At 44.2% G+C, this 18,802-nt stretch overlaps 1 protein-coding gene across 1 annotated transcript in view; it reads left to right on the forward strand.

Moving 5' to 3' along the window:
- The window catches only part of PTPN2 (protein tyrosine phosphatase non-receptor type 2), a 119,566-nt gene that overhangs the window by 85,440 nt on the left and 15,324 nt on the right, over nucleotides 1–18,802 (forward strand). The window contains exons 5-8 of the mRNA XM_068234699.1: nucleotides 5,023–5,157; nucleotides 7,734–7,943; nucleotides 9,121–9,282; nucleotides 18,281–18,426. Coding sequence (XP_068090800.1) covers nucleotides 5,023–5,157; nucleotides 7,734–7,943; nucleotides 9,121–9,282; nucleotides 18,281–18,426 — 653 coding nt within the window. The remainder of the gene's footprint in view (nucleotides 1–5,022; nucleotides 5,158–7,733; nucleotides 7,944–9,120; nucleotides 9,283–18,280; nucleotides 18,427–18,802) is intronic.

Raw genomic sequence — 18,802 nt, forward strand, 5'->3', positions numbered from 1 at the left:
TACCAGAAAGAAAGGGAGTGAATAGGGAAAAACTGATGGAAAGTGGGTAAAAAAAGGAAAGAAATACAGATTATGGCAGTAGGGGGAAGAACAGAAGATCTGGTAGGGAGTTTCACAGATCCTTGTAAACATTTCTGTGGTGAATCCCAAGTGAAAAGGCAGAATAGACATCCATAGGGGAGAAAGAAAAGGGACATGGCATATAAAGCCACAAACCCAAGTGTCAGAAATCCCAGAGAAAGAGGAAGAGCTTAGGGGTACTACCATCAAGAGAAGAAAGGGATGCAAATTTAATTATCAGAGGGAAAGGGGATCAGAGGGAGGAAAGGAAAATGAATCATACAAGGAAAGAGGTGATCATCATGCTGTAGTGGCCTGCGCAATCAGAATTAAAGGGCTTTTATAATACATTTAGACAACAAGGAAGCAGGACAGATTCTTTTTGTAATTTTAAACCTGGTGGTCTCAGATTCCTCCACCTTAATGATATACTTGTATTCTCTTTGGCGCAGTGAGTTGTTCCTGATCTCATCTATGAGCGGTGATGTCCCATCTCCTGTTCTTTGAACCCCCAGCGTTCAGTTTAGCGTACCCCTTTAAGCATTTGGATCTTTTATTTTTTAAGCTGCTCTTGCACTCTTTTTATTATCTGTGGGTTTGGTTTTGCCAGTTTAATATAATTTGGCAAGAGTTCATGACAATACACTAATCCATATCAGTCCATCTGAAAATATTTTTTGATCCGAAGCCTAACTACGAAAAATATCCCCAAAATTGCTGTGATCCAAAATATTTATTAGGTAGCAGGATTAACAAGGATGCTTAGGCAGTCTGACCTGTAGCTAAATATGGACCCTCGGAGCCGCAAGTCCTGTACACACACTTGATTAGTTGATAACGACTCCCTAGTGTACAGCAGCCCCTGACCGCCGCCCTACAAGTGATTCGCTAGGCAGATCAACTTGACCGATACCTTGGTGGTGCTGCTAGCCGCTTGATGTCAAGTCTGTGCCGCTGTCGTCCACCTGCCAGCATTGCAACAGAACGAATTGTCCGCTGTACAGCTGACTCTGCATCTGTGCAGCATCTGCCCAGCTTTGTTGCCCAAGGCTGATCCCTGACAGGTGACATCAATTCACCTGTGTGTATGGGCCTTTTGACTCACTGTATACAAGGATGTCCCAAATTAACATTTCAAAACAGAATTGCAACTGAGCAGGTGCCAGTGTCTCATGATCATAGCTTTAATTTTCTGGCAAGTGAGGCAGAATTCAAAGGAAGCACCTTATTCATCTTGTTTGTTCTGTTTGCTTCTTCTGCGGTGGAGCAGCTCTTGGTATGCTCTAGCTAGTAAACTCCTGTGTAAGCTAACCCAGTTTGTAACAGATCTAGTGTGCCCTGAGCTACTCCGCCTGTAGAAAGAATGCTGTGTGTAGGTTTCATCCCAATGGGACAGAAAGTTATTGATGTACATAATGCAGACATGCCCAGGGTGATTCCTGATGATACCATCAATGATTACATAAAGAAGTTGTCTATTAACGAGAACCATAATCCCTTAAAACCAATTGAATGAATTCTAAGGATTTGGGACTATGCAACAAAAATGCTCTTTGCTTCAATGCAATATTTATGTGGAATATGACAGTAGAGGTGCATAGCATCTCTGGTCATTATGTTCCAGTGTAATCACCTCTACTTCCTGCAGGATATCTTGTGTCCACCATGTGAGGGGGTGTGTGCTAAAGGTAGCAGGAGACTTCAGATACTGGTGGAGATGCTGTATGTACTTTCCTAACACGTCTGTTAGTTTGTAAAAAAAACTGTTGAGCAGGTCCACCATACATACATTTGTCACATTAACAGCAATTACAATTTTAAGGCATCTCTCGTCATCTTTGACAACTTATGAGACTGTTGTTCCTATCAGGAATTAACTTTGCCTAGATGAGGAAATCGGCAATCATATTGGGAAGACTGCTACAACCTTTGCTTTCCACCATGTGTGGCTGAGAGAACTCTTAAGATGCTTTTAGTGAAGACCAAGGCAGAATATAGTGCTGATATTGTCAGTACTGTGTGTCAGTGATACTTGGACCGCATATGTCAATGAAGAGAAATGACTCAGCATATGCTGTTCATGATGCTTGCATTGTATACTTTCTATGTCCTGAAGAGACAAGGGCTTCAATTCATCAAAGGCTGTTCGATAAGAAAAAGCAAGTCGTTAAATTACCGCATTCGGTATTTTAGACTTGTGTGCTAATTCATCAATATTTTCACATGTGTGGTAGATGTTTGGTAAGTTACCGAAGTGTCTCTGTGTTACGCTGTTTCCTGCAGTGAGGGCATTACAACAGAAAAGAGGCATCCCCAACATCTCTTTAAATATGAATGTTCTACTGCTGCTGCTTGCTCTGAATCTGCTCTTAAGCTGTCCCATAATGCTATTTACGTGTCACAGCTTAGATGAACTGCCAAAGAAACATTACACATGCCCTGCTTAGGTGATTTTCCTCAACAGCTCCCACTAGCATCTCTGCATGTTCAAACAGGCACTCAAAGGGTTACACTACCAAAGGGTGCCTGGGAAACATCTTTTGTCATTCTCTCTGCTTGCTGCCTGGGTGGTCTCAAAGCTCGTTCCACCCGAGAAGCCTGTGCAACCTATCAGTGGCACTTGCAGGAGACAGGGGCTTGTTATATTTGCTCCCTGCTCCTGTCAATCATGGGGACTTCCACACAGAAGGCATTCAAAGCTAGTTACCGACAGAGGAGAGCTGGAGGTAATCACTGAATGTGTTACCGAATGATTTTCTGAAGTGTTTTGAGGTATTTACAGCACAAGTCGATAATTTATCTTACTGCTCCATAATTTCAGCTTTTCATGTGGTAACAGCATTGATGAATTGACATTTTCCTAAGTGCTCGGTAAAATCAGCTGTTTTCAGCATTACCGAATGCGGTAATGCTTGATGAATTGAAGCCAAGGTGCCCAATACTGAAGTTCTCTTCCATACCAATCTTCCTAGCATGCATTTTTTATACTCCTACAGTAAAGGTTGGGCCATGTCTATCCTTTAAAGCGGTATCGTCACCATAAAAATCAAATTTCAACAGCAAATGGTCTGAGTATATTAAGTGATAAAGATGCTAATCCTGCATTCAAAACTTGCAAAACATTTTCTGCTGTTATGATTTGGAGTTATCACATACTTAACCCTCTGGGCGATACAATTATATCGCTACATGATAGCCGCAGCGCAGCGGCATCCCCCCACCCACTCCGATCGCCTTCGGCGATCAGAGTAAGCAGGAAATCCCATTCAGAACGGGATTTCCTGCTGGGCTTCCCCGGTCGCCATGGCGACGGGGCGGGATGACGTCACCGACGTCTTGGACGTCGTGACGTCAGAGGGAGTCCCGATCCACCCCTCAGCGCTGCCTGGCCTGATTGGCCAGGCTGCGCAAGGGGTCGGGGAGGGAGGGGGCTGCGCGGCGCGGCGTCGGATCGGCGGCGAGCGGCGGCGATCGGAAGTTACACGCAGCTAGCAAAATGCTAGCTGCGTGTAACAAAAAAAAAATTATGCTAATCGGCCCACCAGGGCCTGAGAAATCCTCCTGCGCGATATACCCCGAGCTCAGCTCGGGATTATCGCTCAGGAGGTTAAGGAGCACTGGCCCTTTAGTAGTTGGTGCCAAAGAATTGCATGCTGGGGGTTCTTTTTATCTATAATGTATTCCTCCCCTTTCCTTTATTTCCCTGCTAGCTACTTATCTGAAACCTAATCCCCTACTCACTTGTGTTTACAAGCAAGGCTGAGGTGACTCAGCGATTGGAGGAGACAAGAAAAAAAGTAAAGGGCAGAAATGACATCACGAGTTAGCCTTAACTGTGGGCAAAAGACATGGCCCCCACCAGGAACAGAATTCTTGGCATTTACTATATAACATTCACTGAAATCAAAACGTGGACAGTATAATACATGTGTTATGTAAGTAGATCAAGTATTTATCTACTTATATATGTGTTTTTTTCCCCTGGCATGGTATGGCTGATCCTACTGCTTTAAAGAATGGTCACATTCCAAAACGCATCCTCTATGGAGAGCTAGCATTTGTTGAGTCATTGGTCGTAATTTCCATATCACAGATGTCTTGCAAGCAAAATATGAAGTCACTAGGCAATGACGAAGGATGTTATTAATGAGTGAGCCACATAAAATTGTCCAGAAGCAAAACATTGAGGCTGGAGAGGCTGGAAGAATTTGACGTATGCCTTAGCCAAGTCTTAAAATCATTGTGACCTACACATTAGCCTCCTTAGTGAGAAGAGATGCTGCCCTGAAATGAACAGATAAAATGTGATATCAATAGTCTACATAAATTGGAGGACTGGTACACACTTAAGGAGGAACTCCAGTGAAAATAATGTAATAAAAAAGTTCTTCATTTTTCTACAATAATTATGTATATGATTTAGTCAGTGTTTGCCCATTGTAAAATCTTTTAAATCCCTGATTTACATTCTGACCTTTATCACATGGTGACATTTTTACTGCTGGCAGGTGATGTAGCTGCTGCTTGCTTTTTTGGCAGTTGGAAACAGCTGTAAACCGCTATTTCCCTCAATGCAACAAGGTTCAGAGACAGGAAACTGCCAAGACCATGGTCCTCAGTTTCTTGTGGGAGGGGTTTTACCACAATATCAGCCATACAGAGCCCCCTGATGATCCATTTTTGTAAAGGAATAGATTTCTCATGTAAAAGGGGGGTATCCGCTACTGATTGGGATGAAGTTCAATTCTTGGTCACGGTTTCTCTTTAACTGCATTTTGCTGTTCACATATGGGACTCCATACTGGTTAAAGGGGGTGCAAGGTAAGCAGCCAGCTCTGAGCTTCTTTCTACTGATAATGTCAAACTAAATTACTCATTCATGAAATTAGATTTGTTCAATGCTTGCTGTACATTTTCTGCCATATGCCTCGATGACTGTTGTGTTGTAATCTATTTGAACAGGTGAAGTGTGCACAATATTGGCCAACTCCAGAAGATGAAGTACTTCTCTTTGAGTCGGGACTCTGTGTGAAGCTGGTATCAGAAAATGTAAAGGCAAACTATACAGTGCGAGTGTTACAACTGCAGAACATAAATGTAAGTTAATGAATGGCAGGAAGCTAACCATTGCATGGTTTATCTATTCCATGCTGGATTTCATCTGGTTCCATGCAGATCACTATTCCAAGTTAAACTCTTGGACCATCCTGGAAGGTGACAATCCCTTTTTTTGTAAAGCTGTTCATAATGGGAATTCTTCCTTGCCTTTTGGCAGTTTGCTGTCTGCACCTGGGAAGGCTTATTTACTGTGCAGCTATAGGGCAGATTCATGACAAAGCACAAGATCATACGTCCCATGTTTGTTATTTACAGTACATATAATAGTGAAATAAACTTCTCATTGATCTTATAAAATACACCTGACATTACAGGTGACTCACAGGAAGGTGAACTATATATATTCTTGTGAATTGTAAGAGAGGAGGATGAAGGTTGGAGTCTCTATCCCCGTCGAACAAAATATTCCAACTTTCTGGCTGACATGGTAAATAACTTCCCCCTCCTGGATTGAGTGCTGGCCCACCAGTGCATTGGCTGAGACAGGACTTCGAGGTCTCACCTGCAGAGGTATCATAGCCAATAGTAATGTTGTCCTGCTACTCATTCTGGCACCAGTAGTGTTTGAATCACACACCTGAAACAAGCATGTGGCTAATCTTGTCAGGATTTTGTCAGATATCTGATCTACATGCTTGTTCAGGGCCCATGGCTAAAAGTATTAGAGGCAGTGGCTCAGCAGGACAGCCAGCCACTGTGCATGGTTTAAAAAAAAAAAAAAAAAAAAGTCTGCCTCCACGTCTCTCACCTTGGGTTCCCTTTAAGGTCCATGGGAACCCCACCCTCCGTAGAAACAGCCAACAGAGGATAACCTAAAGTGGGCAAAAGGATAGTGAGTCGTATCATCTCCTATATTTAACTTGACTAGAAGAAGGGGTGGAGATGAAGTAGCAAAATTTAAATTAAGAACTTGAAATATTTGCTGGCTGTTGGCCAAAAGGCAGATACTTTATATTCCCAGCAGAACCGTTGACTTATAGAATGACCACACAACATTCGGACTAGTGATTTCTGCAGCAAGTAGGGAATACTTCCATGTAGGTACAAGAGAACGTGACAACATTCTTAATGCGTGCCTAACCGAGTTCCTTCTACAGACTTGCTATATCGCGTCATATTCACAAAATGACTAAATCACTGAATTCCATTACTCTTAGTATTGCTGTAAAACTTAGAATTACCGTATTTTTCAGAATATAATACGCTCCGGACTATAAGACGCACCTAGGATTAGAGGGCAAAAACCAAGGAAAAAAAAAATATAGTGAACCTGGTGCATCCATGGTCCGGGGTGTCTTGTAGATGTTCTCCCCTAATTATTGTATCCTCCTTGTGTCACCCTTGTGTCCTCCTGTCCCCTTTGATGTCCTCCTCTTGTCCCCCAGCCATGTGTATATCTCCCCTGGTAATTACGTCCATGTATCCCCCCTGTGTAAGGTTATTAGCCTTGCATCTGCACCATGTATGGTTATTAGCATATCTCACCCTTATTTGGTAATTTGCCTTGTATCTCCCCTTGTGTAGTATATTTAGCCTTGTATCTCCCTGTGTGTTAATATGCGTTCACTGCCCGCGCCCCCCCCCCCCCCCCCACTGGCCATGTACGGTAATTAGCATTTAATCACCCCTCCGTGTACAGTAATTAGCATTCAATCACTGCCCCTGAGTCCGTGTACAGTAATTAGCATTCAATCGCCGGCTGCCCCCTGCAGAGTAAGGTAATCCGTGATCAATAACCTGGCCTGTGTAAAGCAATTAGCCGCAGGCATCACTCACCTGACACTGTAAGCCCGCGATGAAAAGCTGCTGGTCTCGCTCACTCCTGCTTGCTTGTGATGGTCGCGTATGTAATGACGCGACCGGGAAGTGCTGGCACAAGGAGGAATGAGTGAGCGAGACGAGCAGCTTTTCATCGCGGGCTTACAGTGTCAGGTGAGTGATGCCTGCGGCTAATTGCTCTACACAGGCCAGGTTATTGATCACTGATTACCTTACTCTGCGGGGGGTGGCCGATTAAATGCTAATTACTGTGCACGGCCGGGGGGTGGCCGATTAAATGCTAATTACTGTGCACGGCTGGGGGGGCGGGCGATTAAATGTTAATGAATGTACACGGCCGGGGGGCAGCGATTAAATGTTAATTACTATACACGGGCGGGGAGGAAATTAAACGCTAGTTGCATTCATTACATTACACGGGCAGATGCACGCGCTACCGCAGCTAAATAGATTAGACTACTGAGAGATACACGCGGCTGCTGCCGGTAACTACATTACATGGGGCAGTGCAGGAGGACACTGGGGACTTTACAGGGAGTCCCCGACATCTCGTTGAGGCGGCGGTTAGTATCGGTGGGCATTCCTAAGTCGAGGACTCCCTGTATTCGGACTATAAGACGCAGTGACTTTTTCCCCCCCACTTTTGGGAGAGAAAAAGTGCGTCTTATAGTCCGAAAAATACGGTACTTTATTGGATAACACAAACTAGCTGTATTGTTCGAGTTTTACTAATATACTTAAATTAACCATGCTTTTTTCCTTCCATTTTTCTTCAGACAGCAGAACACAGAGAGATTTCCCATTTCCATTATACCACATGGCCAGACTTTGGTGTTCCAGAATCTCCAGCATCTTTCCTAAATTTCCTGTTTGAAGTGCGGAACTCTGGTTCTTTAGATCCGAAGTACGGACCCTGTGTTGTACACTGCAGCGCAGGAATAGGTCGCTCTGGTACCTTTTCTTTGGTTGACACCTGTCTTGTTTTGGTATGTAGTTTTAGCCCTTGTAATGTATAAGTACAGTTTCTGTCTTTACAGATCAGTGGTGACTTTTCCACCAAAATGAGCTTTGTAAGCGTGCATAACCTACAGATTTCAGAAGGCTGGCTGAACATAGTGAAGTGTTACACTAGCTACGCTTGTGTGGACTTAAAGGGGCACTTAAGTCTGCTAAAAGAGTTTTACTCACCTGGGGTTTCTACCAGCTCTCTGCAGCCATTCTTTGCCCACGCAGACTTGCTCGGATCCTCCTGTCCCTGGTGGCAGCTACTTACAGTTTCGCCGACAGGCATGGGAACGCAAGTGATTTTTTGCGTTCCCGGACGCAATAGCAGTATAGAGGGCACTATTGTGGCCAGGAACGCGGAGTATCAGACGCTTGGCCAGACCTGTTTGTGAAAGTAGCTGTCGGCAGGGGACAGGAGTATCTGAGCGAGTCTGCATGGGCACAGGATGGCTGAAGGGGCCCCAGTTGAGTAAAGACTTAAGGATCCCTTTAAGAGGACCTTTATGTAAAACTTTATTATTCTGTCCTATTTGCTACTGTATTCAAATTCCAGCTGATTTCTTTAGCAGACTTGGCCTTTTTATTATCTAAAGGTGGCAGTTTATGAAACAAAAAGTGCCATTTGCCAACTAATTTTGAATGACAGCTTGTGTAGCTCTAGCTCTTAGCTCTGGGACACTTACGACTGTCGCTCAGTACAGATAATAAAACATTAAATCTACTTTTTAAGTTCTTAGACATCAAAATGTGGTACCGGCACTGCAGTAAAACGGGGGTTACCTTGGGCAGTAAGGGTTAGGCATCCGTAGAGGGAGGTTTCATGTTAGAATAGGGTTAGATTTAGTGATGGTATGATGTCTGTAAATTACTGATATTCCACTATAATATTACCCATTGCCTAATTGTAGAATATTGGTAATTTTACCGATCATATACTAGCAGATTTCCCGGCGCCAAAATGACTAAACAGCGCATCTGTACTATGGTCATGGAAGGTCCCACATTTCTCGCAATTTTTTCCCCCCTAGGATTGGTAAAATAACACACGTCAATTTACCTGAAATTTTCAATCCGTTTTTATATTACAATCATCATGGATATTATGTGTGCGTGTGTTATATGTGATATCTAATGGTTTTATGTGCTGTATCTTTTTAGATTGAAAAAAGGAAAGATCCAGCTACTGTGGACATAAAGCAAGTGTTGTTGGATATGAGGCATTACCGTATGGGACTAATACAGACGCCTGGTCAACTGAGATTTTCTTATATGGCTGTAATAGAGGGAACAAAATCTATAATGGCAAGTTCCAGCACACAGGTTTGTGCAGAAGTTGTTGTGTTAATGGTGGCATTATTGAGGCCATGGCTTGTGTGAAGAGCTGATATTTGTTTATTTTTATGAGAATTGTGGGCCTTGAAAGCTTTAAGTTAACTAGTTTTTCATTACAGTGCACCTGAAACCAGTACAAGTGAAGTCAATTGTGTATGATAACCTCTCATGTGTTGCTATCTTTTAAATATCCAACTAGTGTCATTATTATTTGCTCTAAAATGTAACTGGTTCTTTATGGATTATATGGTCTACTGAATGCTCCTGTTTAAAAGACATTTACTCCCATTTGGAAATCTGCATATCGTTGGAAAGTGGAGTCTTGGCTTTCATTTGCACTATGCCCCGCGTCCAAGTGATGCAGTGTTCCTGAGATAGACTGTGTTGAATGAGGGGTGTCCACTTCTTTTAAAGTGATATTCCTTACTTTACTGGAATCCTTGTCCTGTTGCCAGCTCGCTGGGCTGTGTTCTTGGTTCTCACTTTGCTTTGACAATTTTTTATTCTAACTCCATGTCCACTTGGATAGTGGACATGGCACACCAGGATTTTATTGCACACCAGGATTTTATTGCACACCTCTCCCGCTCGCTGGGCTTCAGTCTGGAAACTTGGGTTGCCAGGTTAGTGTTGCTGGCATCCATGCGCAGTGGACACCCCTTGGTCAACACCCCTAACTCAGGAACGGTGCATTGCACTGACGCAGGGCATAGTGCACATGAAAGCCAAGATTCTCTGCTTTCCAACAATATGTAGATTTCCAAAGGTGAGTCCATATCTTTTGGATCCAAGATGAAAAACTAACTAGAACAAGTAACTTGTCTATATATCTTATCTAAAGTTTAGATAGTTTACACAGCAAATCTAGCTGCAAACAGCTTTAATAGAAAATGATTATTTATTCCTGTGATATGACAGCAGCCATGACGTTTGTAAACATTACACAGAGGCAGTCTTATCTGTATCTTACCTGTGAAAAAAACCTAATCCCCCCCCCTCCTCCCTCTTCCCCTCTGCCTCAAATCAATGGCTAGTGACACCTCCCCCTCCTCCTGCCCAGACTGAGCTCCCATGAGCCCTTGCTACTGCCAAGGCTCTCTGAAAACCTGTGGGCGTGGTTTATTAGTTTATAGGGAATGAGAGTATTAAAACAAGAACAAAAAAGTATTTGGCTTGAGGAATGCCCTGTAAATAGGAGAGGAACACAATTATGCAATGAGTAAAAGTTCACCTCTGATCCACTTTAAACAGGGGGCAGTCAAATCTGGTAGATGGTATAATAAGTACCATTTCTTACCAGAGGTGTTTTTTTTTTTTTTTTTTAAACCACAGTGGTTTGCAAAAGTATTCAGCCCCCCCTGAAGTTTTCCACATTTTGTCACATCACTGCCACAAACATGAATCAATTTTATTGGAATTCCACGTGAAAGACCAATACAAAGTGGTGTGCATGTGAGAAGTGGAAAGAAAATCATACATGATTCCAAAAATTTTTTACAAATCTATAACTGCAAAGTGAGGTGAGCGTAATTGTTCAGCCCCTGAGTCAATACTTTGTAGAACCACCTTTTGCTGCAATTACAGCTGCCAGTCTTTTAGGGTATGTCTCTACCAGCTTTGCACATCTAGAGACTGAAATCCTTGCCCATTCTTCTTTGCAAATTGCAAATTCCATTGTTGCCCTGGCTTTATGTTTAGGGTTGTTGTCCTGCTGGAAGGTGAACCTCCGCCCCAGTATATTGCACACTCCAAGAGGTTTTCTTCCAAGATTGCCCTGTATTTGGCTCCATCCATCTTCCCATCAACTCTGACCAGCTTCACTGTCCCTGCTGAAGAGAAGCACCCACAGAGCATGATGCTGCCACCGCCACCATATTTGACAGTGGGGATGGTGTGTTCAGAGTGATGTGCAGTGTTAGTTTTCCGCTACACATAGCATTTTGCATTTTGGCCAAAAAGTTCCATTTTGGTCTCCTCTGACCAAAGCACCTTCTTCCACATGTTTGCTGTGTCCCCCACATGGCTTGTGGCAAACTGCAAACAGGACTTCTTATGCTTTTCTGTTAACAATGGCTTTCTTCTTGCCCCCCCTTCCATAAAGGCCAACTTTGTGCAGTGCACTACTAATAGTTGTCCTATGGTCAGATTCCCCCACCTGAGCTGTAGATCTCTGCAGCTCGTCCAGAGTCACCATGGGCCGCTGACTGCATTTCTGATCAGCGCTTTCCTTGTTTGGCCTGTGAGTTTAGGTGGCCGGCCTTGTCTTGGTAGGTTTACAGTTGTGCCATACTCCTTTCATTTCTGAATGATCGCTTGAACAGTGCTCCATGGGATGTTCAAGGCTTTGGAAATCTTTTTGTAGCTTAAGCCTGCTTTACATTTCTCAATAACTTTATCCCTGACCTGTCTGGTGTGTTCTTTGGACTTCATGGTGTTGTTGCTCCCAAGATTCTCTTAGATAACCTCTGAGGCCATCACAGAGCAACTGTATTAGTACTGACAGTGTATTAGATTACAAACAGGTGCACTCTATTTAGTCATTAGCACTCATCAGGCAATGTCTATGGGCAACTGACTGCACTCAGACCAAAGGGGGCTGAATAATTACACACACCCTACTTTGCAGTTATTGAATTGTAAAAAATGTTTGGAATCCTGTATGATTTTTGTTACACTTCTCACGTGTACACCACTTTGTATTGGTCTTTCACGTGGAATTCCAATAAAATTGATTCATGTTTGTGGCAGTAATATGACAAAATGTGGAAAACTTCAAGGGGGCCAAATTTGCAAACCACTGTATATGCATGTAAGGAGTTAAGTGAGGGAATTGTAACTGTACAGAGAATGCCCCCCAGCACCACATAAATAAGTAGACTGGTGCCCCCTACCCCTGGATAACTATGTAGCCTTGTTCCCATCACCCATAGATAGACCGGTGCTTCCTATTTCTCAAAATTAAATACAGAGTAGATGCTTCTCTCAGATGTCCTGCAGTCAAGCTCCCTACGCTGACTGATCAGCCTGGCTCATCACAGCCCAAGGCCCAGTGCTTGGTTTCACCTGAGCTAAAACCATCTCTCTTCAAATATTCCCTGCAGACTTTAATTTTTGAGACTACCGTATATACTCGGCTATAAGTCGAGAATTTAGGTTTAACTCACTAAATCATAGGGCTGAACGATTTTCGGGTTTAAACCGAAAATCGTGATCAAGGTTAAGACGATCTTGAGATCTTAGGTTTTGCTGCGGTTTTCTCTGCCGCTGGTACATGCTCTGCTCTGTTTATTTAAATAAAACAGAGCCATTCCCCTGTAGCTGTGGAGAGGAGGCCAGTGAGGGGTTAACAAATCGGACCATGCCCCCTCCCTCTCCGGGTGACAGGCAAGCTGGTGAATGGGGCAGATACAGAAAGTACGGCTGGTCCCGCCCCTACCCCCGGAAGATTATTTATTATTATTTATTGTATTTATAAAGCGCCAACCTATTACGCAGCGCTGTACATTAATTTAGGTTACAGACAATATTTAGGGGTGACATACAGCAAAATGACAATACCTGAATACAAGAAAGACCAGATCACGCAGCACAGTATGAGTACAATGTAATGTTTAGTCAGTCACTGGAGGGGAGCATGGAGATTAGGCAAGTTAGGTTCACTCAGATGCATAGCATGGGTGCACTGTAATGGAGGTGCATGATCAGGTTGGACACAAAAGGAGGAGGACCCTGCCTAAAGGCTTACAATCTAAAGGGAGAGGTAGGGTCACGAGAGGTAGGAGACCAGAGTTCAGCTGTGGGTTTAGAGTACTTGTGAGGGGTAGTAGGCCAGAGTGAAAAGGTGAGTTTTGAGGGCTTTCTTGAAGATGTTGAAGGAGGGGGCTGCCCTAATGGGTGGAGGTAGGGAGTTCCATAGTGTTGGAGCAGCTCTTGAGAAGTCCTGGAGGCGTGCATGGGACTGGGTGATGCGGGGGGGCGGTTAGGCGAAGTTCATTGGAGGAGCGGAGTGAGCGGCTAGGTGTGTACCTCTGAGTAAGATCGGAAATGTAGGTTGGACAGGTTTTGTGGACAGATTTGTAGGTCAGACACAGTATCTTGAATCTGATTCTGGACTGGATAGGAAGCCAGTGGAGGGATTCAAGGAGGGGATCCGCCATGGTGGAGCGATGGGAGCAGTGGATAATTCTGGCTGGCGCATTCATGATGGACTGCAGTGTGGCTGTTCGGGTCATAGGGAGACCAGACAGCAGGGCATTGCAGTAGTCAAGGCAGGAAATTATGAGGGCATGGATGAGGAGTTTGGTGGTGGCAGAGGTCAGGAAAGGGCAAATCTTACAGATGTTACGAAGGTGGAAGTTGCAGGACTTTGTGAGGTTTTGGATGTGGGGAGTGAAGGAGAGTGCGGAGTCCAGGGTGACACCCAGACAGCGGGATTTAGAGGGAGGGTGAATGGTCGTGTGGTTAACAGTGACATGCACATCTGGGAGGTTTATGGATGTCCGGGGTCACATGACACCGGGCACTGGAGAGATGCCATGAGGCTAGTGTACTCAGCGCCATGCACGAAAGAGAGGAGCAGTGGATACAGTGCCCAGTGAAGGATTAGGTAATGTATGTCTACCACACTGCTCTCTACACACAGGGGAAAGGGAGGCAGGAGCCAGGGGGATAAAGAAGCAGAAGTGGGGGATGCGGGGAAAGGGGCAGAAATGTAAAAAAAAAGAGGTGGGCACCCTGGTGGCTGGGAGGGGTCCCCCGGCTATAAGTTGAGTAATTTAGGTCTTGAATATAAGGCGACCCTCGTTTTGATTTAGTAGGCCTGAACGATTTTAGGAAAAGATTGAATTGCACGATTTTTGGCAAAAATTGCGATTTCGATTCTGTACACGATTTTTGCTACACAACGATGGATAAGATCGGTCTGACCATCCAGTCACTCTCTACCTGGGGGGGGGGGGGGGGGGAACAGTCTGCAACAACTACTATTACTGTGGTCCCCTCTCTGCCTGTCCCATGTTTGCTACTGGCTGGGGGTGACAGTGACTGACGCTGAAAATGTCACCTTGCTGCTGCTGCTGCTAGCTGGACAGCTTCTAACAATCACACAACTATTTCACTCATCTCCCCTGAGCACTGATAAGTTACATGGGGAGTCTCTGCTGTCATATCACACAGTACTGAGCAGTGTATAGATAGGAAGTCAGCTAGATATATGTAGGGGAATATATACAGTGACTTGCAAAAGTATTCGGCCCCCTTGAAGTTTTCCACATTTTGTCACATTGCTGCCACAAATATGCATCAATTTTATTGGAATTCCACGTGAAAGACCAATACAAAGTGGTGTACATGTGAGAAGTGGATCGAAAATCATACAACATTCCAAACATTTTTTTTACAAATAAATAACTGCAAAGTGGGGTGTGCGTAATTATTTGGCCCCCTGAGTCAATACTTTGTGGAACCACCTTTTGCTGCAATTACAGTTGCCAGTCTTTTAGGGTATGTCTCTACCAGCTTTGCACATCTAGAGACTGAAATCCTTGCCCATTCTTCTTTGCAAAACAGCTCCAGCTCCGTCAGATTAGATGGACAGCGTTTGTGAACAGCAGTTTTCAGATCTTGCCACAGATTCTCGATTGGATTTAGATCTGGACTTTGACTGGGCCATTCTAACACATAGATATGTTTTGTTTTAAACTATTCCATTGTTGCCTTGGCTTAGGTCATTGTCCTGCTGGAAGGTGAACCTCCGCCCCAGTCTCAAGTCTTTTGCAGTCTCCAAGAGGTTTTCTTCCAAGTTTGCCCTGTATTTGCCTCCATCCATCTTCCCATCAACTCTGACCAGCTTCCCTGTCACTGCTGAAGAGATGCACCCCCCGAGCATGATGCTGCCACCACCATATTTGACAGTGGGGATGGTGTGTTCAGAGTGATGTGCAGTGTTAGTTTTCTGCCACACAGCGTTTTGCATTTTGGCAAAAAAGTTCCATTTTGGTCTCATCTGACCAGAGCACTTTCTTCCACATGGTTGCTGTGTCCCCCACATGGCTTGTGGCAAACTGCAAACGGGACTTCTTATGCTTTCTGTTAACAATGCCTTTCTTCTTGCCACTCTTCCATAAAGGCCAACTTTGTACAGTGCATGACTAATAGTTGTCCTATGAAAAGAGTCTCCCACCTGAGCTGTAGATCTCTGCAGCTTGTCCAGAGTCACCATGGGCCTCTTGACTGCATTTCTGATCATCACTCTCCTTGTTCGGCCTGTGAGTTTAGGTGGATGGCCTTGTCTTGGTAGGTTTACAGTTGTGCCATACGCCTTCCATTTCTGAATGATCGCTTGAACAGTGCTCCTTGGGGTGTTCAAGGCTTTGGAAATCTTTTTGTAGCCTAAGCCTGCTTTAAATTTCTCAATAACTTCATCCCTGACCTGTCTTGGACCTGTCTTGTGTGTTCTTTGGACTTCACGGTGTTGTTGCTCCGAATATTCTCTTAGACAACCTCTGAGGCCCTCACAGAGCAGCTGTATTTGTACTGACATTAGATTACACACAGGTGCACTCTATTTTGTCATTAGCACTCATCAGGCAATGTCTATAGGCAACTGACTGCACTCAGATCAAAGGGGGCCGAATAATTATGCACACACCACTTTGCAGTTATTTGTAAAAAATGTTTGGAATCGTGTATGATTTTCGTTCCACTTCTCACGTGTACACCACTTTGTATGGGTCCTTCATGTGGAATTCCAATAAAATTGATTCAGGTTTGTGGCAGCAATATGACAAAATGTGGAAAACTTCAAGGGGGCCGAATACTTTTGCAAACCACTGTAATCATATTCCGCTAACTCTACATATATATCTAGCTGACTTCCTATCTATACACTGCTCAGTACTGTGTGATATGACAGCAGAGACTCCCCATGTAACTTATCAGTGCTCAGGGGAGATGATGAGTGAAATAGTTGTGTGATTGCTAGAAGCTGTCCAGCCAGCAGCAGCGAGGTGACCTTTTCAGTGTCAGTCACTGTCAACCCCAGCCAGGAGCACATGGGACAAGCAGAGAGGGGACCGCAGTAATAGTAATTGTTGCGGACTGTCCCCGCCAGGTAAAGAGCTACAGAAGTGTTAGTTAATTACTGCGTTAATGGCTCTCCCGGGCAGCGCGTCTCCAGCTCTTTTCATCTTCCTTTCAGCAACTTTTGACACAGTAGATCACCCCTACTCCTCCAGTCCCTCCAGTCCATGGGCATTCACGATCTTGCCCTGTCCTGGCTTTCATCCTACCTCTCCAACCGCTCCTTCACGACCGCCTTCAATGAGTCCTCATCCACCCCCAACCACCTCTCGGTGGGAGTCCCCCAAGGTTCGGTCCTTGGCCCCCTACTGTTCACCCTATACACATCCTCCATTGGCAAGGACACACATGATTTAACTGACATTCATCTACAGATCAGATCCACCAGGATGGATTTTCAGATCTGCGGATGATTGCTTGATCTGCAGATGAATGTCAGTTAAATCATGTGTGTTTGATGATCTGCAGATCTCATAGACTATCATTGCAATTTGCAGGAATGGATTTTTGGCAGGAACAGATCTTTTGCAGATACTGATCTGTTGTGTCTGTACAGCATCTGTGTGTGCAGCATCTTGCAAAGATTTTTTTTCTGATGGGGAGTTCAGCTCCATAGAATAGACTGTGTAGAGTATGGCTCTCATACTACATGAAGGGTGGTAAGATTGGTCTGTGATCTTTCATTTTCCAAAGACTATAGTCTGATGTGTGTATGAGCCTTTAGGCAATGTAGCAGTTTTTGCCCTGCTGATGGTCACCTGGCTTTTTTTAGTCCGATTTGGTGGGGACTAGCATCCATCCAGGCCCCTAGACTCTCTCCAGACCCTAGGCTTAACTTTCCTAGCCCGACTTATACTTAAGTCTTTTAAAAATTCCAGCTTAACCACCCTGGCGTTCTGATTAAATCGCCAGGGTGGCTGCGGGAGGGTTTTTTTTAAATAAAAAAAAAACTATTTCATGCAGCCAACTGAAAGTTGGCTGCATGAAAGCCCACTAGAGGGCGCTCCGGAGGCGTTCTTCCGATCGCCTCCGGCGCCCAGAATAAACAAGGAAGGCCGCAATGAGCGGCCTTCCTTGTTTTGCTTACATCGTCGCCATAGCGACGAGCGGAGTGACGTCATCGACGTCAGCCGACGTCCTGACGTCAGCTGCCTCCGATCCAGCCCTTAGCGCTGGCCGGAACTTTTTGTTCCGGCTACGCTGGGCTCAGGCGGCTGGGGGGACCCTCTTTCGCCGCTGCTCGCGGCGGATCGCCGCAGAGCGGCGGCGATCAGGCAGCACACGCGGCTGGCAAAGTGCCGGCTGCGTGTGCTGCTTTTTATTTGACAAAAATCGGCCCAGCAGGGCCTGAGCGGCAGCCTCTGGCGGTGTTGGACGAGCTGAGCTCGTCCAGACCGCTCAGCAGGTTAAAGCCATCAAAATGTGTGGTCAATTTATACATGAGGTCGACTTATATCCGAGTATATACAGTAATTGTATTCTCCTCTAGTAACACTAGTAACAAGCCTATTAGAGGAAGTTGATATTCAATATCGTTATAACACTGTAGGGTACTGTTTAATTCAGTAAGGCAGTTGCCTCCACTATACAGACAGTGTCAGTAGTTTTTACATTCAGAAGGTATTTGATAAGCTTACCAACTAGTATTGACACAGAGAAGATATTTAGAAAAAAAAAAAGTGGGCCGTGGATAATAACATGCCTAGGCCCCCATGCTTGGAAACTATTTCCCCAAATGCCAGTTAAGATTATTGCTGTTCCCCATTTCTCTATGGAAAGGGGGACCTGTCTCTGCTTAAAATGTATTGCTCGTAGAACCATTTTTTAACTAGTGACTCTGAAAATTAGATAATAGGAATGATTTAGAAACATTGCCAATGTTTTTTTTTTTTCCTTTAAATTATAGAACTCATGTAATGACCTTTCCAAACTTGACCAGTCTGCTAAAGTGGACAATAATCAGACAGATGAGCGACACAATGGCAGCACTGTATTGAAAGAGGAAGAACAGAGTTACGGCAAATCTCTAGAAGGAGATGCTGATGCACAAAGGCAAGTGGCTACACATCTCTTCTAATGTTCATTGCTTCTAATGCTCATTGTGATCTCTTGTCAATGTTTTTGTTTTGTTTTTTTGGGGGGGTTTTTTCTGCTCCTTACACTCTATTATGTACCATATCATATTACATTTTTTCCTCAGTTTTCCCCAAGGAGATAGTTTTTCATATTATCTAAAAATAACTCTTCAGTACTTACCAATTGAAAAAATATTAACAAGTAGCTAAAACGTGATCTCAAACTTTTTTTTTTTTAGTAATTTCTTGCTTAGTGGAAGCTTTAAAAGTTGTTTTTGATTTTCTTTTGTATTCGGTTTGAAAATGTCTCCTTAGAGAAAAGTTAATAGGATATTTCCTTATGTAAGAACATT

The sequence above is a fragment of the Hyperolius riggenbachi genome, chromosome 5, assembly GCF_040937935.1.
Source record: "Hyperolius riggenbachi isolate aHypRig1 chromosome 5, aHypRig1.pri, whole genome shotgun sequence".
Lineage (NCBI taxonomy): Eukaryota > Metazoa > Chordata > Amphibia > Anura > Hyperoliidae > Hyperolius > Hyperolius riggenbachi.